The sequence below is a fragment of the Arachis ipaensis genome, chromosome B1, assembly GCF_059453495.1.
Source record: "Arachis ipaensis isolate K30076 ecotype BB chromosome B1, ASM5945349v1, whole genome shotgun sequence".
In the NCBI taxonomy this organism is placed as follows: domain Eukaryota; kingdom Viridiplantae; phylum Streptophyta; class Magnoliopsida; order Fabales; family Fabaceae; genus Arachis; species Arachis ipaensis.
In genome coordinates, this window is record NC_142436.1 from 147834544 (window position 1) to 147860330 (window position 25787).

Sequence of the window (25787 nt, forward strand, 5' to 3'; positions counted from 1 at the left end):
AAAATGAAATAAATGAGTCTGTAGCTCTATGCGAATTTGCTTATGAATATAACTATTTCATATCAAACTAATTCTGCCTATTAGAATTGATTAAGCTTTATTCATTGTATAATTCAGTGGTATGTCTGTCTTCGCAGAAAATCATCAACAGCAACCAGAGCAACTAATAGGCTTTCCATATAAAAATGGTGTTGTGTCTAAGCCAGAACAATTAATAGACTTTGCACATAAGAATGATGGTGTGTCTAAGGAAGAACAACTATTAAACTTTGAATTGAAGAGTAATGGGATGTCTAAGACAGCTGAATCGAATGAATTTAGGATCTCTGTAGCACAGCAGGCCGAGCCAGCACCACCATCTCAACCGCAGGTTATAGAGCTGAGTGACGATGACGACGACGACGACGATGATGATGAAAGTGATCAACCAATCATTACAAAAGAGGTTCAACCTTTTAATCAGTTGAAGATATGGTATTATAAAGATCCAAAGGGAAATGTACAAGGACCAATTGACCTAATTTCCCTAAAACGTTGAAGTGATACTAATTACTTTCCTTCTGATTTCAAGGTTTGGAAGGAAGGTGAAAGTCCTAGTGATGGTGGACTATTGGTGAAAATTCTTCAATCTTTACCACCTTTTCACATTTAATGGAGGTAAAAATTGTACATTATGATGAATTTTTACTACCGGTCAATAAATTATGTTTTATTATTCATACTTGAATTTAAATGTTTAACGCATACACTGATAATAAAGGCTGTTTAATCCAGTTGGCTCACCGTGCATGTTCACGGAAAAGATACATCCGGTAACACCATTCGCAGTTGTATGCATTTGATATACCTTTCTGGAAGTGAATGAGTAGACAAGTCTTAAGTCACAGGGGAAAGACTAAAGGAAGTGCAATTCATTAACAAGTCTCCTTCTTGTTTGGGAGATGTGATCACAGCACTAGCTCAAAAAAATTCTCATATTCCATATACAAATAGCAAACTCAGACTTCTTTTGTAGTTCTCCTTAGGTACACACTATTGAATTTTATCTTGACTTCTATTGCACAAGATTCTGTCTTGAATTCTTTTACCTTATAGAGTCTCTGTCTCTCTCTCATGTTTCCTTTAGTAATAAAAGTTATCTTATGTTTGGTATAGTAGGATAAAAATTGACTTATGTTGATCTATTTTGAGGAGGTTGGTAAAGTGATGAAGTAAGACTTTAATCACCTTGAAATAAGATACTAGGGCTCACAAATAATAAAACTTACAAATTCAAAGGTGATTAGAAATTTACTTTTTCAGTTTCCAAACCTCCACATTTTAGATGATCTTTTTCCCCTTTCATGACCATAATTGTTTTACTTTTTCCGTGAACTGTTTCAGTTATAAATTCTAATTTAGGATACAAAAAGATTGGAGCAACTTTATTCTGACCCATTCCTCGGGTTAGTTTAATATTGCATTGTTATGGATGCTGAAATGGGTATTGGCTGACGTTTCTGATATTAAAGGAAGCATTTCTATTTTATGTTTAGATAATTTTAAAAGTTAGCCTTCTTTTAAACTAACTTCTACTTAATGATTTTGTATCATATGCTTTGATGGAGTTTGTTTTTTTTTTTAATTCGTAATTCCTATACCATTATTATAACTATATATTTTTTTTAGACTAAATTATAATTTTAATTCTCACAAGATTCAATTTATTTATAAAATTATTTTTGAAAAAATGGATATTTTAAGTTTTCAAATGTCATCTTAATTTGATAGAAGTTTTAGATTTCATTTTGTACTTGAAGATAATTGGTATATTTAATATTTAATTTTCTTCTTCTTTTTTTCTTGGTTTGTGGGTTAATTAGAAACTTCATTCTATAGTACATATAAACAGTTAATATCTACACAAAGTTTACTTTTTTTTATGTTATAAAAGTTATTGATTCGGTCAGATATAAGAAAAAAGGAAATATTAGTTTAAAAAATTGTTAGGAAGATTTTATTACTAAAAAAATTTTTACTGATAAAATTATTAACAATAATTAACTTTTCTTTTAACAAGTTTTATATTTAAGAGGAAGAACCATATTTTTTTATAAAAAAATAAATGCATTCTTACTTATTTTTTTACTTATATTTGTTAATTTGTATGTTAATCTGTTTTATATTGTGTACAATTTTCGTTAAGTAATTATTTCTTTCATTTTTTTCCTATGATTTTCCATCATTTTTTTCTCTAATTATCAATAAAAAATAAAAATAGAAAAAATTGTGAAAATTAGTTAAACTTTGGGACACATAAAATTTATTGATATCAAAAATTCTGAAATGAATAGAAAAACTTATATTACGATATATTTTTCTCAATATTTAGTTATTTTTAGCTATCATAAATATTAAAAAATTTTCTGATTAATAATTGTGAAATTAATTGTATTGTCTAATGATTCATTTCTCATAACCATTCTTTTAGTGTCATTTATTTTTAATGAATTATCTACATTATTTTAATTATAATCTTATATCTTCTATTAGTATTTTTGGTTGTTTAACGTTACCAAGAAAAGATTAAAAGACCAAATGTGTCTCTCTCTTCTCCCACTCCCCTTCCTACCCCCACACACATGCAATAAAAAAAAAGTTCACAAACAAGACACACACACGCGATAAAAAAAAGAAGGTCAGAAAGAAGACCTAACGTCGTCACCGTCCATCCTCTCCCTCTGGGGTCTCAGCTCACTCAACCCAGAAAGACACCGCCCTACTTTTTGCAGCGTTAAACCTCAAATAATCCTACAAGATACAAACTTGTCGTCATCTCCAGTGGTCCCGGCGTCTCCATTTCTTTGAACAGGAAAATTTTCTGACAATCGAATAACAAGTTAAGATTTTTCCCTAACTGTTGCAGTCCCAACATAATCTTCTCTTCACTTTTTTTTCTTTTGCTTTTCTTTTCATTTTTCGTATCTTTTCTTTCGGTGATTTCATCAACTAAAGTTTTGTCTTCTGAAAATATCCAGTTAATACCTTTATGTGAATAGCCTCAGTTCAAGTATCCTTTTTGAGTATTTTTTTTACTGATACTCAAATTTTTGTTGCTCTCGCATCTTGCTGAGTCTTAACTTGAACCAATATAAGAGATTGTCATATATTTTGGCATGCATGTATCATTCAAGGAGACGTTCTTCCCCGATTTAAAAAGAAAGAAAGAAATTTTTGATTTCCGAAATAACTGATCTCTGATACTTGGATAATGCCAACGTCTGATTCTTATTAAGTTTTTTTTTTTATGCTTTTTGTTAGCAGGTTGTCACACGTGGGTAGCTGCTACTTTTGTTAATCATCTTGATTAGGAAGCTACATTTAAGGTAACATACTATAATGTAAGTTATTAACATGAGAGAAGTTCAAAGGATAATAACAGGAAGCTATTTTTTTTGTTAATTTCTTTTTAGCAAGTTAATTAATTCAGTTTCAGTGAGGTTGTATTGGCTGTGTGAAATTCGGTAATTTTGGTATTACTATATTGTATCCAATAAGAAAAAATATTAAGCAGATAATTTAAAACATTTTTAAGAGTAAAAAAAAGAAAATCGTATTTATAATTTTTTAATATTGATTATGGTCTTTTATATTTTAATATTGATCTAATTTTTGTATATTTTCTTTTTTCATATCGTTTGTAATGCATATTCTAATTAACAAATTCATAATTCATGATTGTTTCATTAAATTATTATTAGTAGTAGTGGTTAGCTTTCTGAAACTTCTCAACATTATAATTAGCATTAGTATAAATTTAATTTACTAGAATAAATAATAATATTTTTGTTCCTCTATTTCTTCTTTTCTTTATGAATGGTTGCTATTCCTTCTTTATGTTTGTTCTTTATGTTTCTCGATTCAATTTTATCACCTGTGTTTCTTGAATTTGTTGAAATCTCCTATTATGGTTTACTTTATTATAATGCTCTCTTTTGCAGTAAGAGACAAGATCTTTTCTTTCTTCTTGAATCTTTATACCAAGTCTCTCTATTTGATAAGTCTAAATGGCCATGGATGCTAATAGAGAAGATCCAAACAGGTATGGTGTTGAGCATTAGAGAAGATGTTTTCTTTGCTGCATTTTCAATTCGATTGAAGTCTCATTTACTTTTCCATTCAATATATTTCAGATTAACTTTTGAAAATTTTAATGTCAATTAAATATCGATGTTATGCCATCTATAGTTTTTTTTTTTAAATTCTTACTCAGATATTTTTTCATGTTGTAATTTAATTTTATTGGCTTGTCATTTATATGTAGGCCAGATTTCAGAAGTTGTTGTAATCTGTAAAATATGTTGTGTAGTAGTTTTCCAACGTGGTCTCTTGGGTATTTTTCATTAATGTGCTTTTAGTTTGTTACTATTTTTTTTGTATACTTAGTTAGTTGTTTTCTTGGTTAAAAGTCTCAGTCTTAAATTCTAATCGTACCATTATGTGCTAATAGGAGGTTTTTAGCAACCCAGCAATACTGGCCCAACAGAAAAGAACTGGTTTTTAGAATTCGTATTTTCAGTAAGCAGGTAACGAAATATATTATGGAATATTATATCATGCATGTTAACCGATTAAAGAGGTGGGTTAAATCTTTAACTTCGAATGGTTTGTTTTTAATTTATATTCAGTTAGTGGTCTTTTCTACTTTCCTCCTCTTGATAGTTTCTTTTCCCTGTTAGATGAGTTTGATTAGTTAATTCTGAGTTCCTGATCTTTCTAATCTCAAATGGGTGTAGACTACAACAACTCTAAAAAGATTAATTTTGATAAATTATCAATGTCCATTCAAAATAAATAATATAATGTTTACTAATCATACATATATTCATACTGACTTTAAAGATTCAACATTTATTAATACCTGAAAAGATGATTCGAAGTTCATGTACATGATTTGGTTTTATTTGGAATATTATATCATGCATGTTAACCGATTAAAGAGGTGGGTTAAATCTTTAACTTCGAATGGTTTGTTTTTAATTTATATTCAGTTAGTGGTCTTTTCTACTTTCCTCCTCTTGATAGTTTCTTTTCCCTGTTAGATGAGTTTGATTAGTTAATTCTGAGTTTCTGATCTTTCTAATCTCAAATGGGTGTAGACTACAACAACTCTAAAAAGATTAATTTTGATAAATTATCAATGTCCATTCAAAATAAATAATATAATGTTTACTAATCATACATATATTCATACTGACTTTAAAGATTCAACATTTATTAATACCTGAAAAGATGATTTGAAGTTCATGTACATGATTTGGTTTTAGAATCCATCAACATAATAGAAATTTGTTTTTCATTGTTGAAATCTCTCAGTTTTCTCTTTGATTCTTAATAAGCTTGATGGCCAATGTGCAGTTTTGGCCAGTAGTATCAATCTCAATTAATTATATTCCTGATTTGACTTTATATTCTTTAATTTGTTATTTTCTACTATTTTCTGCATGTCTGTGAGTGATTGCTTTGCCCCTTTGCCCCTTTTCTATGGATATTTTGTTTAAATTCATTGAGCTGTTTACTGAACTAGAATCTTCTCAATTATTTATGCTATAGCTTTCTTCTCATTATAATGTTAGTTCATTTACGTGATTATTGTTTTCTTGTGTTGCTCAGTTGGTAATAATGGTAATTTAAAATACCTCTCTTTGCTAAATAATTAGGTAAAATTATGTGAAGCTTTTTTAGCATGTTTTGTTACACATGAATTAACTTTGGGAAGAAATTTGAATATAGGGTGACAGAGCTCTTCCCCCAAATTTTGTTTCAACTCATGGGGAACGATTAGGGCCAATATTCTACGTCATTGACGAGTTAGATAATTGTTTAGTGCTAGAGGTGATAAGAAATAATGATCAGTTGCTCATAACTGACTCCTCATTTGAACATATTAGAACTTTCTATCTTATCGATAGAGGGGCATCTGTTCAATTTAGGTATGTCAGTTTTGAATTTTTTTTTATTTCATTGTGGGATAAGGACAACCAACCCATCCAAGTTCACCTTGATCCTGACTGCTATGTTCCTGAGCTAATGGATCCAGAGACACTTGATAATGTATCAAGAGTCTTCCACATAAAGTATACCAGGATGGATGAGGACTCATCACCTGATGTGATTGTTCTATCTGGGTCTGAACCATCGGATGATCAGTTTTCATCAGATGGTGATGAAGACAATGATCAAGATGGGGCACTGGTAGGGGATAATCTATATAATCCGATAGATTTGTCTAGTGGAAGCAGTTTATCATTGGAGGTCAATGAACAAAGTAACGCGGCAAACAAATTGGTTGATCATAGGTAATGCTAGATGTAACTTTTTTCCTTGTGTTTTGGATTTTAATATCATGGGATAGCTTGCTATTTTTTAGTGTGGTGACTAACATATTCATATTATCCTGAATTAGATACGCTCCAGAGGTTTCTTATGAAAAGAAAATCACAGCTTCGGATGTCGGACAATCTAGATTGGTAACTTGATCTCAAAAGAGTGTTTTCTTTTATTTTTTTTCTTGCAAGCTTATTGGATGTTCTTCCTAAATCTGTTATTCATTGTGTATGAAAATATTATGTTTGTGTTAACTATGAATTATTCGTTGTAGTATTTGGCTTCAAAATTTACTGCATATCTTAAACTATCTGGAGATGGCTCGATTTGGACGATCACCGGTCCAGATTCCAATGTAGAGAAGAATGTGTTCTTTTTCCACTTACTGAAAAGTGGAGGAAGAGGTGGAGAATGGAAATTTGGAGTCGGGTGGAGTGAATGTTGTAGAATATACAATTTAAAGGAGGGTGATATCATTACTTTGAAACTCGGCTCGATAGCTAACCGCCAGATAGAGTTATCGATTCAGCGACATTAGGCCTCCTATGTATAACTCTATTTGATGGATATTTTGAATTATATGTTAAGTTGTCTTGGACATATTTTATTTTTTGTTTAATAAACAAATTTATATATGTTGTATATATTTTGTTTTGCTATCAGTAGGTATCTTGACGTTATGTGTCAGCTAATAAACAAATTTTATCATGTGATCTATGTCAGCTTTAATGCATTGATGCTGTCCCAAGGTGTTTTCTTCTTTAGTTTTATTCTATTTTCGTAAGTAATTATTATTTCAATGTTAACTCAAAATTTCCTTGTTTTCTCCTGGTTTTCAAGATTTTGCTTGAAGATTGAAGTGTCTCATGCAAATGGCAACAATATATTTGTTCTTAAAGATCGTGAAGTTGTGCAACTAATAAAGACAAGATGCTCTAGCTTTTCGGATAATCACCCAGAGTTGAATCAGGTTGTCATCCAGCTGTGGTTTTAATTAGTATATAGATATAGATATAGTTAGTTTGTATCTATTGACATTCCTAATGAAAAACTAAATTATTATTATGCTATTTTTTAACTATTTTGTTTGTTTTTTTTCGTTTTTAGGGATCTTATTGCAAAGTTGTTCCATTGAAACTCATTTCAAGTCTTTTGCACAAAAAAGTTGTATTCATGGTTGATGCTAGGCCTGTGGGTTATGAGATGAATCGATCTGTGTATATTGTTCAACAAATTTGGGATGATGCATCTGTTATTAATGTTTTCGAGGCTGCTGCTGAGATGAATGAGCATAAGGTTTGGTTGTATAGTTTTTATAATTTGTTCAATTATTAGTATTTAAAAATATCAATAACTGAGAGGATTTCAATTTTGTTCAGACTCATGTTCTGGTTGATTCTATGCCTAAAGTTGAAGATGCTTTCAGCCAATGTGGAAGCGATCATGAGGCTGTGGAGGATCTAGATACTTTTTAGTTTAATATGTTAAGATACTACTTTAAGTTGTTGTTGTGGAGGATCTTCATGCTTTTTAGTTTAATATGTTCAGATACTACTTTAAATTGTTGTTTGATTTGTAATACAATGTTAGTCTCTTCCGAATTCTAATGTGGATATAACTATGATATTTATATATTTAATCAAATTCCTTTTTTAATTACAACAAAAAAAATATGTGTTTATTTTACCAGTTTCAAATAAACTGGTGCAATAATTAATCAATTATTAATCAGTATTAAAAAAGAAATGATAATTGTGGAAAAAATATAGATATTGGTTAATAAAATGGTTTTCATTACCATTTTTAAATGTATTTAAGCTAAGGTTAAATTTAATTGTTATTAAAAAATATATATCTCTTTAGTTTTTTTTTATGTATTTAATAAAATCCCTTTTTAATTACAAAAAAAATATGCGTTTATTTTACCAGTTTCAAATAAACCCATGCAATAATTAATTAATTATTAATCAGTATTAAAAAAATTTGACAATTGGGAAAAAAATATAGATACTGGTTAATAAAATGGTTTTCATTACTATTTTTAAATGTATTCAACCTAAGATTAAATTTAATTGTTATTAAAAAATATATATCTCATCTTTTTTTTAATTTTCTTTTTTGGCAAAAACATGTCAATTTAAGGGTGCCATACTCCCATTTACACATAAGTCATCTTGTTCCTTTTCTTCATTTTCTTCATTTACGGGTCCCTTCGTCTCTTTTTCTTTCTCACTTTGAAACTCGAATTCGTTTCTGTCAGCTCAACAATCAGTCCCTCGCACTCGTCCTCTCCAGAATCAGAAAGCCAAGTACGCAGAGCTGGGAACGGTTCTCTTGAGGTCATCGATTTTGTATTTTGGTTGTGTGATTCAATGAGAGTCACGATGGATGCTGTTCATCAATCAGGGGGCTTCTGTCTCTTCCAATTATCCCAAAAACAGGTTTTTATACTTGTCACAAGGCTTGAAGCACGTTACCTAACATTTATCATGGGTTATTATTTCCCAAACTGATTAATGGGTTTCCCGCAGAATCTAACGTTTATCATGGGTTCTCCAAAAATGAAAAAAATCTTCTCCTTTGCAAAGGTGAGGGTTCTTCTTCTGTTGCTGATGGGTTTGCCAAAGGCTTGATGAGTCTTATTGTATCTAATATTTGAGGAGTGGATTCTATGGCTATGGTTCTCGCTGCCGTTTCAATCATCCGTATGACCGTGCGGCGGTAAAATTTTTTGTTCGTTTCATTTTTAAGTTTGGAGAGGGTTTTTTGTTGTGTTATTTTTGTGGTTGATGTCATTAATTATTCATGGTTGTACTTTGGATCTGTTAGTTAATTTTGTAGTTCCTCTAATCCAGTGCTACTTTGGTTTCATTTTGTAGGGTTAATTCATTCGTTTAGATAAAATATTTTTCCTGTGAGTTAATCTTCTTAGTTTCTTATTGTCGTCTTCTTGATTTAATGATTGGGCTCAAGAGTTGATTATCAATTTTCAATTTCAATAATGGAATCTATGTTTCTGATTGGCAATAAGTTGACATGTCTTCTATTTCACCAGTCATACTTATTGGGAATAGTATTATTATATAGTCAAAGACAGGATCAATTAGTATGTATGGTTTCTTTTTAGATTTATAGATAGATAGATAGATGTATATAGATTCATAGATAGGTTGATATGACATATCTATATTATATAGAGGTATGAGTAAATCTAATTTAATTACCTATGGACACATTGAATGTCATATGTCAATCAATCAATCAATCTAGCCAAGGAGTCTAAGAGAAACGTATTCTACAAGCTTTGTCTTACAAACTTTCTCATTCCTCTGATATAAGTAGTAATGAGGTGATGGAGTATTGTGGAGATTTTTCAAGAGCTATCACTTGTTCCTTACTTGTCTTTTTTCCCTTGCATTCCTTTCTGTTGAGATAAATCTCAGATCCCACACAGTTTTCTGTTGCCGATATTTTGTTCTTTAACTTGTTTTTTTCATCCACATTCTTTCATCTTTACTATTTATTTATTGATAAGATGAGTCTTAGTTTGATCCTCTTCAGAAAATCTCTCCATAGAAGGAAACTTGGAGTATTGAGGTTAAGATCTTGACCATTTGGGAAGATGCTAGCATTGTTAATGAAAATATGTAGAAACTGTTACATGTGGTCTTGATGGATAAGCAGGTGAGTGTGTGTGTGTGTGTGTGTGTGTGTGTGTGTGTGTGTGTGTGTGTGTGTGTGTGTGTGTGTGTGTGTGTGTGTGTGTGCGCGCGCGCTATCAAAAACTCAGTTTTTACTTAACTAAATTGTGTATGTGATCAGCTTTAGCATGTAATATGTCATGGTATGATATTTAGAAATGGTCAGATGATTTTTTTTCCTTTTTTTTAATTTCCAGCACGACAAGGTCCAAGCAATTGTTGAGGATGATTTGATCACAACTTTTATTCATCAGTTAAAAGAAGGACATGTATTCATTATTTCTGATTTCAAAGTGATACCTAATGGTGGATTGGTTAGGGTTACAAGACATCGGTTCCGCATCCTTTTCAAGTGTAGTACCTCTGTTGTTGCAGCTGCAAATAGAGTCATACCTAATCCTGGTTTAAGTTTAACATCTATGGACGAGATTCTTTAAAAGTGCACTGATTATGAGTACTTAATAGGTAAGTTTTCCTTTTTCAAAATTGACCCAGAATAAAGGTGTTTTAAAATGAGATTAATAACAGCTCAATCAGATGTCTTGTGGTATTGTATCCGACGGTTTAATCTTTTCTGCTATAATATGATTAAACAGATTTTGTTGGGGTCCTGTGTGGATTGAAAAGGAAAACGGATGTTGAGTGTAATGGAAAGATATTGAAAGTTATTGTCCTTGAAGTTTTTGCTGATGGGTATCCCTTGCCTTTCTGTTTTTCATTCTATTTTTAAATGATGTTATGCCTGTTTTTCATTTTTTTATTACTGTTGAATTATTCTATTGTTGTTGCTCATTTATTATAATGATTACCCAGGAAGAAAATCCCCTGCAATCTTGTTGGTGACTGTTCTGCTCTTATAGACATCAATAGTTTGAAAAAGTATCACAGACCACCAGTTCTTATTTTGCAATCTTTCAAGATCAAAGTCAATGGAGGTGAAAAGTTGTCCATGTTGAACACATGTCTGAGTTTGATTTGTTTATATATTTTTGTTTACCAATGAATTGTTTCTTTATGAATTACTTTCTTCTTATTGTGTTTTGTGATTTGTAGATAAAGTTAGTCTCCAAAATGTGATCAATATTTCTCGGGTTTCAATCAACCCTAATATGCAGGAAACTGTGAATTTTTTGAATGAGTTAGTTCGATTCAATTCTCCTCAAATTTTGTCCCACTGAACTGAAAATTTCTGCCTTTCTCTCCATCCCTCACTTGCTCACACACTCTCTCTCTATTGCTTAGTTGCTCACTCTCTCTCTCTCTCTCTCTCTCTCTCTCTCTCTCTCTCTCTAGCTGTTTTCCTGAAATTCTTTTACTCTAATATTAATTTTTTTTCATAGATACCGTTTCGCAAGCCACCATTTCAGTAGACTGTGTAGTAATGAGATTGGGGATTTAGTATGTATAATCGATGATGAATCTTTTGACTGGAAGCTAATACGGACTATTGCTAATCTTAAGGGAAACAATGAGGTGTGTACTATTAGGTTTTTAACATGTTTTAGTGCTATGTAAGAAGTACTCATGTTAATTGATTTTTCGATATTGTAGACATGCTTTGTCCATTCAATTCATAAATTTTTTGTTTTAATAGGATGAACAATTCTTTGTGGTTGGAAAAATTAAAGAGATTGTTGAAGATCCAGAGTGGTGGGTCTTTTCTTGTGTTTGTGGTCATCCAATTGTAGGTGATGATAATGTGTTTCATTGTCAACTGTGCGGGAGAGAGGTCCAACATTTTATGACCAGGTAAATCCAAGTTATGATTTAGAAAATTTCTTTCATCTGTTCTGATTCAATAATATAAGTAAGCTTCACGTATCAGCTTCTTGTGAGACTCACAAATAGATTAATCTGATGTTTATTTTCTTGGTTATAGTTACAGGATTAAGATACTTGTTGAAGATGGGACTTCTTGTGGAATGTTTGTCTTGTTAGACAGTGCAGTCACTAAGCTATTAGGAAGAACCTGTTCTGATGTGTTTTTGTTGTTAGAAGATGAAATGGAGGTATGGTTAATGTTCTTAAGTTTTATTTCTGTATACTGTATCAATAACTATTTCTTATTCTTCAATTTCGTCCATTAATTAGTGATCACTTTTCAATATCTATGACAGAAAATTGAGCATCGATACTGTCCACAGTTTTTCATCAACTCATTGGGAAAGAGATTATTTTCAAAGTTCAAGCAAAGCAGATTAACAGTCCCGGTTATTGCGGTACCTTTAAAATCGTCAATGTCATTAGTGATGCACATTTTTTCAACAAACTTCAGCCTGATCAGTGCATCAAGGTTAGTACTCTTTCTTTATGTTAGATATTAATATTAATGAATTGGAGGAATCATTTTTAGATATAGTTTGTTGATCCCCAGTTTCTAATTCTTTGGTTGTTGTTTTGAATGGTATCCTTTACATGCCAACATGATTTTGCCTCATACTTTACAAAGTTGGCTACGTTTTGTAATTCATGTTTTGCTTCCAAATTTTAAGGATGTTAGTTCTGATTTGGCCTTTAGCCCAATACTTGAAGACTTCTCTCAGAGTGGACAGCTTAGAAGTTATAACAACCAAGTCATATCTGGTGTTCCAATACAACTGCATAGCATTAAAGAGATGCTTGCTGACATTCTTTGTGCTAAAATATATTCTTCTGCATCAAGAAATGTTAGTATTTATGTTTATGTTCTCACCTGTCTGAACTGTGTTTCAATATGTGTAGTATGATAAAACATGTATCATAATATACCAATTACTGTTTCTCTACAGGATCAGATTTGTTTTTTGATCGGTGAGATTATTGATGTGGTGAAACATCAGAAGTGGTGGTACTACTGCTGTTTGTGTAATGCACCTATTTGGCATGTTGGAAATTTATTTTATTGTTATCTGTGTAGAGTTGAGTGTGTTGATGCCATAAGAAGGTATCTATTTTATCTCTCGGAGTTTTTGGTACCAGTTTTCTTTTTGCTTTATTGCATCTTCTGCATCTGTTTCTCAGTGTATATTTTGCTTTTGTTTACATTATTTAGGTATCGCATCAAAATTATTGTTTCCCATTCAAATGGCAGCAATATTTTCATACTTGAGGATGATGAGGTGATGCAAATACTCAAAATGAGTTGCTCAGAATTTTTGATAGACGAAGGAAATTCCTCCCAAGTAATCATTTTGGTTTTAATTTAATTTAATTGTCCTTGTTTTCAATTTAGTGTTTATGGTTCAGGTATGTGAATTTTGCTAATATACCTATTCTTTTTTTTCCCTTAGTCAAAGGATGATTACACTGTTCCGAATAGAATGATTTCTCAGTTGATGAACAAGAAAATTGTCTTCATAGTGGATCCTAGACCCATTGGATATGAATTGAATACATCACTTCATGTTGTTCGTGCAATATGTGATGATATTGATATTGTCAAGTTTTTGGAGGACTCCATGATAAACCCATATTTTATGATATATTTTGTGCTCAAATTAAGTGATTTATTCAATCCTTCACTCACTTATTCATGAAAATTGCATGGTTTTACTTTCCCTTCCTTATTATGTGATGTATGTAAAAATAATTATTTTAATTACCCTTTATTTCCATTCGATGCCATGATTCGTGTGTTGAGTAGTTTCAGATCTTTTAAGGCAGGAATGACTTAAAGGATTGAAAGGAAACATACAAAAATGGAAGGAAAGCACAAAATAGAGTTTTTGGAGAAACTGGCAGTGACGCGATCGGATGGACGACGCGGCCGCATGCCAGCGCGAAATGGCAGTGACGCGACCGCGTGATTGACGCGATCGCGCGCCTTAAGCGAAACGCATATGACGCGGACGCATGACTGAAGCGACCGCGTGATAAGGAAAACTCCAGATGACGCAACCGCGTGACCCACGCGGACGCGTGACAGAGGCCACGCACCAGAAATTACAGAAAACGCTTCTATCAATTTCTGAAGCCCTTTTTGGCCCAAATCCAAGTCCAGAAGGCACAGATCAGAGGTTATGAAGAGGGGGAATGCATCCATTCAAAAGGAGAGTCTCCAATTAGTTACTTTTCATGATTTAGATGTAGTTTTGAGGGAGAGGTTCTCTCCTCTCTCTCTTAGGATTAGGATTTAGGATTTTTCTTGCTTTCATGATTGCCCCTTTTTATCAGGTTCAATATTCCTTTTTAATTACTTATTTTCTCAATTTAATTTATGAATTCTTCTATGTTACATATTATTCTTTGAATTAATGTTATTTGAGGTACTTCAGTTTATGATTGCTTTCTTTTATTTATGTTACTGTTACTTCTAATCTGAAGACATTTTTATTCAAGTAGATTTACTTTTCCCCTTTTGGTCTTGGTTAAGAAATTAGTAACTCAAGAGTTATCAAACTCAACATGATTGATAATTGTTATCTTTGCTAATTGAATTGAACTTCAATAATCCCAATCTTTCCTTAGGGATTAACTAGGATTTGAAGATCAAACTAATTAGTCACTTGACCTTTCTTTGCTTTAAGTAAAGGCTAACTAAGTGGAATTAAGATTCAATCTTCATCATCATTGATAAGGATAACTAGGATAGGACTTCCAATTTCTCATACCTTGCCAAAAGTTTATTTTACAGTTATTTATTTATTTTTCTTGCCATTTAAATTACTTATTCCTCATCTTCAAAACCCCAATTTACAATCTTCATAACCAATAATAAGAACATACTTCCCTGCAGTTCCTTGAGAAGACGACCCGATGTTTAAATACTTCGGTTATCAATTTTTAAGGGGTTTGTTACTTATGACAACCAAAACGTTTGTAAGAAAGGTTGATTGCTTGGTTTAGTAACTATACTTGCAACGAGAGTTTACTATAACTTCTAAACCATCAATCTTCAATTCCTCAAAATGGCACCGTTGCCGGGGAACTGCAATCGTGTGCCTTATTACTGGTTATTGTAAATATTTTTCTTTTACTTGTTTATTTGTCTTTATTTTCTCCTTTTATTTCCATTAGCTACTATGAATTCTCACTCCTCTCACTTTGAGTTTGGTTCTAATATTGTTGAAAGGAGTGAAAGTTATAACAAGAACATGCATCAAGGTCAGAGCAATCAAAGATGGATGGAGCCAAGAAGATCTGATCAACCCTTTAGGCAACAACACCCTCCAAGATATCATGGACAAAGGCCATTCTACAATGCATACCAAGCCAATAGACATGGTGGACAACCTTGTAGTTACCAACAAGCCCCACCCTGTGCTTATAGGCCATCCTCTCAACGTAACCTCGAACCACCACACTCACAAGCTCCTTTTCACCATTCACCACCATATGATCCTCAATTACCCCAATTCCAATCCAATTACTCCCAAACACCACCACTTCCCCATGTACCACGTCCAAATCCATCACCCTGAGAATCAGAGGTTCGCCTCAAGAAAACAGTAGATCAACTTCAAACAACCCTTCATCAACTGGAGCAAGCAGTAAGTCAATTATCTTCTAGACATTTGAACATTCAAGGACCTCCCACAGCCCCATGTGAACAATCTAATGAAGAGCGTAGTATGAAGGAGATACTAGAAACTCCATTGGACAGAACAGGGCATGACTTCGTACTGGAACAAGTAGAGGAAGCTATCATTGTAAAAGAAGAAGAGTTGGTTGAAGACTTAGGAGAAGTTGAACTTCCATGGGAATCCAGAATTGTGGAAAATTCTGTCAGGGATGTTACAATTGATGCTAAGGAGGATAGTGCACAACTCCCAAAGCAAGTCTTTTATGAAGAACTAAACGGAATAATCCAAGAAGCAAGTTTCCTTGATGATGATAACCTCAAGTCAAGTTCTCCTAGTAATGAACTTGCATCCACAAGTGAATTCTCTGAGATCGAAGAATCTTCCCCAAGTGAATACGAAGATGATGCGGAAGTAGATTTCTCTCAACCTCCCGTTTATGACTTAAGTGACGAGGAAGACATAGAAGGCTTTGATAAGGACATGGATGCATTTGAAGAAGTCTGCAAGAAAGTGAATAAATTCACAGAAGAGCACAAGGGAGTAGAACTTACAGAACCACTGGAAACACCTATCCCAAGGCCATTACCACCCAATACAAGCTTCAAGTGGGTACAATCCTTAACCTTTCGCTTTATTTTTCCACTTGAATATGGGTTGCTTGAAACAGATGGCCAGCTTAGAGCTCTCTGCGGCTTTAAGAGTAAGAAGGAAATGGCTCATACTCAGAGCTGGTGCACAAGGTTCAATAAGGTTCCACGCTTCAACTCGAAGTGCACGGATTGGCATCATGATCAATCGAATGGATCTCGGAAAATGTTTGGTCACCGTGGTGAGAATCTACTTTCTAAACCGCACGGATGGAAAAATATAGATCAAGATGGAGGCGGATTTAAAAGCAAGGTTTGGGATCTTGGAATCTATTCTGACATTCACCACCCCGGGAACCTGAAAATCTGTTTGAAGCTGCTCAGAAGCTTTACGTGCCTTGTATGGGATCTCGGAGGCTACTGGAATTACAAACATTGGTGGAGATTCCTGGATGAGTTCAAGCACAAGCCACCATAACAAAGGACTCCCCAAATGTCCAACTTAAGGACTTTAACTAAAAGTGCTAGGTGGGAGACAACCCACTATGGTATGGTCGTTCCTTTTTCAGTTTTATTTCGTGTTATTTATTTTTAATTCCTTTTCAATTGAACCTGAATATTATTCACTCGCATTGCATACTGCATAATTGCATACCTGCACAAAAAAAAAGAAAAAAGGGTGCGCGACGCGACTGCATCACTCATGCGATCGCGTCAATTGCGAAAAACACTTCCCACGCGTCCGCGTCATTCACACGGATGCATGATCTGAAAATCGGCGTAAGGATCCAACGCCCAGAAAGTTGGGCTGGAATCGTGTGGCTGTTGCGCGTTTCGCACAAAACGACCCACGCGGTCGCGTCCCTGACGCGATCGCGTCACTTGCACAACACCCATCCCACGCGAAAGCATGAGCGACACGATCGCGTCGCGTGGATTGCACAACACCCCAAAGGAGACAGAGAGTTGGGCTGAAACGACGCTGGAATTGTGCGTTTAGCACAATTTCCAACGACGCGGTCGCATGCCTCACGCGACCGCGTCATTCATCCTTTTACCCATTCCATGTGATCGCATCACTCACGCGATCGCGTCAACCCCCATTCCACCCCAGCCATGCGACCGCGTGCCCCACGCGATCGCGTGGATTCAAATTCGATAACACCCAGCCACGCGAAACCCTACCCATTCGCGCCCTCCTAACCCCCTTCTCCTTCCTCTCTTCTCTGCAACCAACCACCACCAACTTCCAGCCACCACCACTGACCACCGCCCCACCGTCGACCACCCAGACCCCACCGCAACGCCACCCCCTTCTTCCTTCCCTTTCTTTCTTCTTCTTCTTTCCTCTTCTTCCCTCCACCACCGCTGCCCCCTCCGCGACCACCACCCCCACTGCGCCGCCGTCACCGCCGCGCCTCCACCCACCACCCACACCCCCCTCCCCTTCCTTCCCCCTTATACCCTACCCCCATTACCCTACCCGAGACCCCCTGCCTCCGAACAGCCACCACCGCCGTGCCAACCACCCTCAACAGCCGCGTCAGCCACCAGCACCACTATCCCCCAGCCATCTCTCTGCCCCACTTTCATTCATACGCCTACCAGGTTCTGCCGAACGCCACCTTTCTTTCAATTCATAGTTAATACCATATTTTTCTATTTATGTTCATATTTAGGCTAGTTAGATATGCATGTTGTAGTGGATTCTAGGTGGTTAGGTAGCCTAGGATGTGGTTAGTGGATTTAGGCCTGATTAATTGCGCTGTTCATGCTACTTGCTTTATAATTTTTGCAATTCTGCTGTTGCTGTGATGTTAGTATTGTTCATATGCTATTCTTACTGTTCATGCTGCTATTGCGAATGTTCTTTCTTGTTCATACCTAATTGTAGTTTGTTTTATTTTATATGAACTATTCTGTTGCTGTTTATTTTCCGGGAACATCCAATTTTAGCCAGAATGCTGCCCAATTTTCTGTAAACTGTTTTGTTTCCATTCATGTCTTGGTTTTGGCACTTTGAACTCTGCTTTTACCAAACCAATTCATGAATACCATTGCCAGCTTTCTTATTCTTTTTAATTTCCTGGATAATAATCTGCATTTTTGATGTTTAGATTCCAATTTCTACTATTTCTATATCCATATGAATCATCATCAACTTCCTTGTTTGAATATGAGTTGCCTGTAGCTTATAATTGTGAATCCTTGTTACTTAGATAACCAATCATCATGTCGCTTACCTTAACTTTCTTTTTACTAACTCACTAATTTTTTATTTCTAACATCTTTTTCAATTTCACACCACTTTTAACTTTCTAACAACCCCCTCTGCTTTTTGACTCACTCTTTACTTTTATTTTAACTCAAGGCATGTTTGTGGTTTTCCTAATTAACATGAATTCTATGGATCTTACATTTTGGATTGTGAATTTTTCTTCTCAGTTTTCTAACTCCTATACAATCCTTAATGCACATTTACTTAACTCATTTTCATCATTCTATTGCTTCTTTGCCATTATGTGCTTCTTTTGTTATTTGCCTCCTTGTTTTCCTGTTTTTATTATATCCTTGATTTCTGTTTTTCAGGATGTCTGACACCCAAAGAAAAGGAAAAGAAAAGGCAACAACTGGCAAACGAAAAAGAGGAGAATCCTCTATGTCCATCCTGGACATCATGCATGATGACTCCTGGCGGGAGAAACACTTTACCCCGCAGGAGAAGGCTGACCAGCTACTCCCTGCTACTGATCCCATCAATTTTGCAAACAAATACTGCGAGTTAAAGTATCCGGTGTTTGCAACCTCCAGGAACCTGTACCTGGAGCGGACTCTGAAAATTCCGGAAGAACTCCAGCAATACACCTCTGATCAGATCAAACAAAGAGGCTGGTTATTCCTGGAGAGAAACCTGACTGAGGTCAATGCTTCTTGGGTAAGAGAATTTTGCAATTACTTCAAAACTTCCCTAGATGCAGTGAACCTAAGAGGGAAGCAGATACTGGTCACTGAAGAGGCCATTGAGGATATTCTGAAGCTTCTGCCTAAATCTGATCAGCCAGATGGTTATCAAAAGGCTGAGGAGGACATGCGCTTCATGAAGTTTGACTGGGATGCCATCAAGGCAAGGATAGTCCTTGACCCGACTGTTCCATGGGTCATGGGTCAGAACACCACCATGCCTAAGGGGATCAAGCGGATTTACTTAAATGATGAGGCTCGGCTATGGCATCAGATCCTGAGCAACTTTGTTATGCCGAGTACCCATGAGACGGAGCTACCTGCCGCTATGATCACCCTCATATGGTGTGTGATGGAGGGTAAGGACCTGTACCTGCCACGCTTCATCCGGTACTACATGGCCAGGGTCCACGTCCGAGGCACTCTCCCCTTTCCATATCTGATTACACAGCTAGGTCGTCGAGCTGACGTGCCTTAGGAGGATGCTGATGAGAAGCCACCTGCTGCAGAATACAAGAAGATTATCCCTCACAGCAGGAACTTTCTGGCTTTAGGCTACAGACCTCCATTCCTCACAACTCCTGGTGAGACAGCCACACCGTCTGCTGGCACCTCTTCCTCTACAGCTACCCCAGCTACCCCTGCTACCACCACTGCACCTCCACCTGCCTCAGAGCCAGTTTATCACCTAGTACACCGCCTGTTTCAGCAGCTAGACCAGATGGAGCGCCGCAACCGGCGCCGATATGAGAGATCTGAGCGTCGCAGCAAGCGACGCTATGAGCACCTGAAGCTGATGATCCGTTCTGGCAGCGACATCCCCTCCGAGCCTGACAGCCCATCAGAGCCATCTGAAGAGGAGGCGGATGATCACAAGGCGAAGACCCATCCACAGAGATAGGCTGCGCAGGCAGGCACGGAGTAGGCTGCATCACAGCAGGAGGCCCCGCCTCAGATTCAGGCTGCAGACCTAGAAATTCCTATTTAGTCAGCACCCCCTCTGCAGCAGGCAGATCCTCAGACCACCACCACAGAGACTCCGGCTACCCATCCTTCCAGTGATGACACGCCTTCACACCCTGCTTGAGTGAGCATCAGGGACGATGCTTCATTTTAAGTGTGGGGAGGTCGCCATCTCTGGCGTATTTTTTTTGGTGAACCACTACAGACTCTTTTACTTTATTTTGCTACTTTTCTGTATTTATCTTTTTATTTTTTATTTTCTCAGTACTTATACATTGCTATTTTCATGTATTTTTACTATATTTCTGCATGTTGCACTTTAGTTCATATTTTAGCCATTTAGTTTAGTTGCAATTCTAACTTATTAGTTATAGAAAATGTGGATTAATTAGTATAGTTTACCCTTTTTAGCATAAGATAACTTAGTTTAAATTGAAAATATAAAAAGGAAGTAAACTAGAGACTTTAACATAATAAAAAAACAATCCACACACCTTGTATATAGCATTACATGTTAGTTAGTTAACAACATTTCATCAAGGAGAAACACTAAAACTTTAAAGCCACCTTAAGATTTACATTGAGAATAATGGGAACTCTTAATTTTTACTTGCATGACATATATAACTGATATATGATTTTTGAGTTAGAGAACATACAGCCTGTGAGTTTTGAGCTTAATTGTATGGTTACATTCAAACCATAATTTTTATTCCTGTGTGTTCCGCCCTTCTTTTTTATTCTGGTATTCTTTACTTTGTTTTAATCTATATGTCCGATTATAGAATATAGATACATACCAAGAAAGTGATTGATGCCATTGTTTGATTCTAGCTCACTTATCCCAAATTAGCCTACCTTTTACATCACCCTTGTTAGCCCCATTGAGCCTTTAAATCCCCTCTTATTCTATAAACTACAATACTAGCCTTAAGCAGAAAAACAAAATAAAAATCCTAAGTTGAATCCTTGGTTAGCTTAAGATAGAAAGTGTGTATTGTTTAAGTGTGGGAAACCTATTGGGAACATGGATGATAAAAACAAAGGGTAGAAAGTTAAAAAGAATAAAATAATTCAAAATAAAATTTTTTGGGAAGCATGCTCATGTGAAATAAAAATAATTGAATTATCATGTGCATTAAAAAAAATTATTTTTCAGTATTTGAATAAAGGGGATACAAAAGAATTCCCCAAATGCAAAATAAAGCAATGCACATGGGACAAAATTAAAACTAATGCATGAGCATGTAACATCAAAAGTGGAAAATTTGGGTGAATAGGTAAAGAAATTCTTGCTTTACAAAGTATGTATGTTAGGTGAGATCTTAGACTAATCAAGGATTCACTTATTAGCTCACTTAGCCTTATACATATACCCTTACCTTTACCTTGGCCCCATTACAACCTTAATTAAAGACCTCATGATTTTTATATGCCTATATTCTATAATTGTTGATTGGTTAGATGAAGAACAAAGTTATGGAAAGTAAGGATAAAAAGAAGAATAGAGTGATTAACCTAATAAACACTGAGTGACTAGAGAGCAAACACAAAATCCAGTGAGGGTTCAATAGCTCATCAACATATATCTCTGCTTAAATTGTTAGTTGTCTTGCAAGTTTGTAAAATATTTTTCTTTCCTATCTCAATTGTAAAAGTGCTTTATCATTATCTAAGGTTTGGCTATGCATATATGATTCCTTGAGAATGTGAATTAATTTAACAACATGTAAATTTTATATACAAGTGAATAAAAATTAGAATTGCATGATTCATTTAGGTAGTTGCATTTAGAATAGATTGCATTACATGAGATTCCACCACTTTAACCTTACCTTACTCTTTATCTTGGATTTAGCATGAGGACATGCTATTGTTTAAGTGTGGGGAGGTTGATAAACCCATATTTTATGATATATTTTGTGCTCAAATTAAGTGATTTATTCAATCCTTCACTCACTTATTCATGAAAATTGCATGGTTTTACTTTCCCTTCCTTATTATGTGATGTATCTAAAAATAATTATTTTAATTACCCTTTATTTCCATTCGATGCCGTGATTCATGTGTTGAGTAGTTTCAGATCTTCTAAGGCAGGAATGACTTAAAGGATAGAAAGGAAACATACAAAAATGGAAGGAAAGCACAAAACGGAGTTTTTGGAGAAACTGGCAGTGACACGATCGCATGGACGACACGGCCGCATGCCAGCGCGCGGTGACGCGACCGCGTGATTGACGCGATCGCGCGCCTTAAGCGAAACGCATATGACGCGGACGCATGATTGAAGCGACTGCGTGATAAGGAAAACTCCAGATGACGCGACCGCGTGACCCACGCGGACGCATGACAGAGGCCACGCACCAGAAATTACAGAAAACGCTCCTAGCAATTTCTGAAGCCCTTTTTGGCCCAAATCCAAGTCCAGAAGGCACAGATCAGAGGTTATGAAGTGGGGAAATGCATCCATTCAAAAGGAGAGTCTCCAATTAGTTACTTTTCATGATTTAGATGTAGTTTTGAGGGAGAGGTTCTCTCCTCTCTCTCTCTTAAGATTAGGATTTAGGATTTTTCTTGCTTTCATGATTGCCCCTTTTTATCAGGTTCAATATTCCTTTTTAATTACTTATTTTCTCAATTTAATTTATGAATTCCTCTATGTTACAGATTATTCTTTGAATTAATGTTATTTGAGGTATTTCAGTTTATGATTGCTTTCTTTTATTTATGTTACTGTTGCTTCCAATCTGAAGACATTTTTATTCAAGTAGATTTACTTTTCCCCTTTTGGTCTTGGTTAAGAAATCAGTAACTCAGGAGTTATCAAACTCAACATGATTGATAATTGTTATCTTTTCTAATTGAATTGAACTTCAATAATCCCAATCTTTCCTTAGGGACTAACTAGAATTTGAAGATCAAACTAATTAGTCACTTGACCTTTCTTTGCTTTAAGTAAAGGCTAACTAAGTGGAATTAAGATTTAATCTTCATCATCATTGATAAGGATAACTAGGATAGGACTTTCAATTTTTCATACCTTGCCAAAAGTTTATTTTACAGTTATTTATTTATTTCACTTGCCATTTAAATTACTTATTCCTCATCTTCAAAACCCCAATTTACAATCTTCATAATCAATAATAAGAACATACTTCCCTGCAGTTCCTTGAGAAGATGACCCGAGGTTTAAATACTTCAGTTATCAATTTTTAAGGGGTTTGTTACTTGTGACAACCAAAACGTTTGTAAGAAAGGTTGATTGCTTGGTTTAGTAACTATACTTGCAACGAGAGTTTACTATAACTTCTAAACCATCAATCTTCAGTTCTTCACTCCACCCATGATAATCAACAGCAGGTGATAACATTATTATGTAAATCTGATGTTGAGTTAGCCCACTTTATTTCTGATCAAGTTAACCTCAATTGGCTATATTGTTTTGTGTTTTTTCATGCGTGATGTGTTAACTGTTACTGATGTTATTCCTCTCTTGTTCCATTTAGAAATTTCATCTGGATCCCTTTGTTCCTCATTTTCCTTTCGAATTTAAGAATCCAGTTGAGTTTCACTCGAATGCAAGCATTCAATGTTCGTCGAGCTCAAGTGCTCCAGTGCGTCAGGCTTCACCGATTTCTGTTTTGAACTGGAATTGTTGGGTATTTCTTGATCTAATGGACTTTGATTCTTTATCTGTTAGTAAACTATGTTTGCGGTAATATGTATATGCATACATGTATATCGCTTAAATTTTGTTTCTTTATTTGTTTAATATTTCTTTTATTAGTCTTCAAATTTTTATCATACCTGATTTCTTTCTCATCTCAAATTTTTTTTGGCTTCTGCATTCCTTCTTCTTATATTTTGCTGTGTTCTCTGTAGACTATTAACCATGATTTTCATGCAAGAATCTCGTCCTCACAAGGTTCTAATTTAGTTGGGAATCATCAGCCTCTCACTATTAAGGAAGAGTTTCGGAGTGCCTTTGGACAATGTGAAAATACTGGCGACGCTGTTGAAAGGATGGACGAGTGTAGTGGCTAATCATTTGTTACATTATAATATATATATATATATATATATATATATAATTCCAAGCCTCTAAAGAATTGTTAGAATTTTGCTTAGTTGTGTTAAGTATTTGGAAAATTGGTAAAGTATGTTGTCAACAGATCTATTTTGGTATGTAATTATCAACTCATTTTCTGGAGTTGTGATCTTTATGAAACTTATTGTTCTCTTTCTTATGCTTAAATTTGTATGTGTAAGTATGTTTCTCTGTGTTTTTGAATAAAGCATGGTTATTATATATAGACCTGGGCTTTGTTTGGTGTGTATATATATATATATATATATATATATATATATTTGTTTTCTTATAAGTTATTAAAATGTATGGAATAATTTAAATAATGAACCCCAAAATCATTTAAAAAATGTCTTTTTTTTCAATCGTGTTATAATTTTATATTTAGATATCTCATATAAAAAGATATTTTTAAGTAAAATTGGTTAAAGGTATTTTTTATTTATTTATCATGTGAAAATATATATTTCAAAAAAAAATTAAAAATATAAATTTGAACTTCTCTTATACATCTTCATATACCAACACATTACAGTATAAAAATTAGTAAATTAGCATTTATTTGAAACAAAATTAAGCAAATTATAGAAAACACCATGATGATACCAATACTGTTCTGAGGGGTCATTCGAGACAGAAAACGTCGATCGAAGTCGGACACCTTGATGCACAATGTACCTAGATGGAGAAAACTGGGATAATCCAAGAAAGGATCCAGAAACACGAACTGGATGGGGATAAAGAAAACTGGGTTGAAGATCAGGATTTTCAAAGTGACACTAACACCGTGCAGAGAGAAACCGAGAAAAAGGACAGAAAGACAGGTCACACGGTGGAGATGGAAGAATCGGGATCACAACACCCACAGAGAAGATCGAGGCAGGAAGGCAAGAGTGGCAATAGCTAGCAAAAGAAGAAACCATAATCAAATTAACAGGAAATTCCAAAGAATGAAGTGAAAACCCCAAAAATTTATAAAATGCCCAAACCACATGCAACAAACAATTTAACAGCTAGCAAAAAGGAGAAACCATAATCAAATTAACAGAGGGAAGCACATGCGCGTTGAGGTGGGGTTGCCACGCTGGAGGAGAGGTGCCACCTGGGATAGGAGCCGGCCTGGAACGCGGGGAGGTCTCCAGCTCGGAGATGAAACCACGGCTATCTAGTGTATAATGATATTTGTTTTCTTATAAGTTATTAAAATGTATGGAATAATTTAAATAATGGATCCCAAAATCATTTAAAAAATGTATTTTTTTTCAACCATGTTATAATTTTATATTTAGATATCTCATATAAAAAGATATTTTTAAGTAAAATTGGTTAAAGGTATTTTTTATTTATTTATCATGTGAAAATGTATATTTCAAAAAAAATTAAAAATATAAATTTGAACTTCTAAAAAAAATTATAATGAATTTTTTAGTAATTTGACTTTTATTATTAGAAATTTATCAACTGCACTAAAACGTAAGTAAAAATATTTTTTTCATCCATTTTTTTTTCGATTTAGTCATCCCTAATCAAATACTTAGTTGCTTCTATTAGTTTATTGATATATTTAACATAGTTATCTATCTTACTACTTTAATAGTGTAGAGATAGATATTTTTTCATA

General features: G+C 34.6%; 2 protein-coding genes and 1 long non-coding RNA gene across 3 annotated transcripts; all 3 read left to right on the top strand.

Moving 5' to 3' along the window:
• Positions 1-4046: 4046 nt before the first annotated feature.
• LOC148578815 (uncharacterized) lies at positions 4047-6904 on the top strand. The gene is made up of 5 exons (XM_088503220.1): positions 4047-4081; positions 4490-4565; positions 5773-6338; positions 6446-6509; positions 6641-6904. Exons 1-5 carry the CDS (start codon positions 4047-4049, stop codon positions 6902-6904), a joined length of 1005 nt encoding a protein of 334 aa, XP_088359346.1.
• A 4790-nt stretch (positions 6905-11694) lies between these two features.
• LOC148578816 (uncharacterized) lies at positions 11695-12320 on the top strand. Its single transcript, XR_015902655.1, has 3 exons — positions 11695-11816; positions 11947-12076; positions 12185-12320. It is a non-coding gene; the product is annotated as an uncharacterized LOC148578816 (long non-coding RNA).
• Positions 12321-12970: 650 nt separating this feature from the next.
• LOC148578817 (uncharacterized) lies at positions 12971-24123 on the top strand. The gene is made up of 6 exons (XM_088501310.1): positions 12971-12990; positions 13099-13228; positions 13337-13506; positions 23421-23439; positions 23586-23738; positions 23962-24123. The coding sequence occupies exons 2-6, from the start codon at positions 13169-13171 to the stop codon at positions 24121-24123; spliced, it is 564 nt and encodes a 187-aa protein (XP_088357436.1). The 5' UTR covers positions 12971-12990; positions 13099-13168.
• The last annotated feature ends 1664 nt before the right edge of the window (positions 24124-25787 follow it).

What these genes read in the sequence shown, in the direction of transcription:
- LOC148578815 (XM_088503220.1), top strand. Translation starts at nt 4,047, where the DNA reads ATGGCCATGGATGCTAATAGAGAAGATCCAAACAG. An exon ending in TTCGTATTTTCAGTAAGCAG is followed by an intron (nt 4,566 to 5,772) that starts GTAACGAAATAT and finishes ATTTGAATATAG; the next exon opens with GGTGACAGAGCTCTTCCCCC. An exon ending in ATGTCGGACAATCTAGATTG is followed by an intron (nt 6,510 to 6,640) that starts GTAACTTGATCT and finishes TATTCGTTGTAG; the next exon opens with TATTTGGCTTCAAAATTTAC.
- LOC148578817 (XM_088501310.1), top strand. Translation starts at nt 13,169, where the DNA reads ATGCAAATACTCAAAATGAGTTGCTCAGAATTTTTGATAGACGAAGGA. An exon ending in ACGAAGGAAATTCCTCCCAA is followed by an intron (nt 13,229 to 13,336) that starts GTAATCATTTTG and finishes TTTTTCCCTTAG; the next exon opens with TCAAAGGATGATTACACTGT. An exon ending in TTTTGAACTGGAATTGTTGG is followed by an intron (nt 23,739 to 23,961) that starts GTATTTCTTGAT and finishes TGTTCTCTGTAG; the next exon opens with ACTATTAACCATGATTTTCA.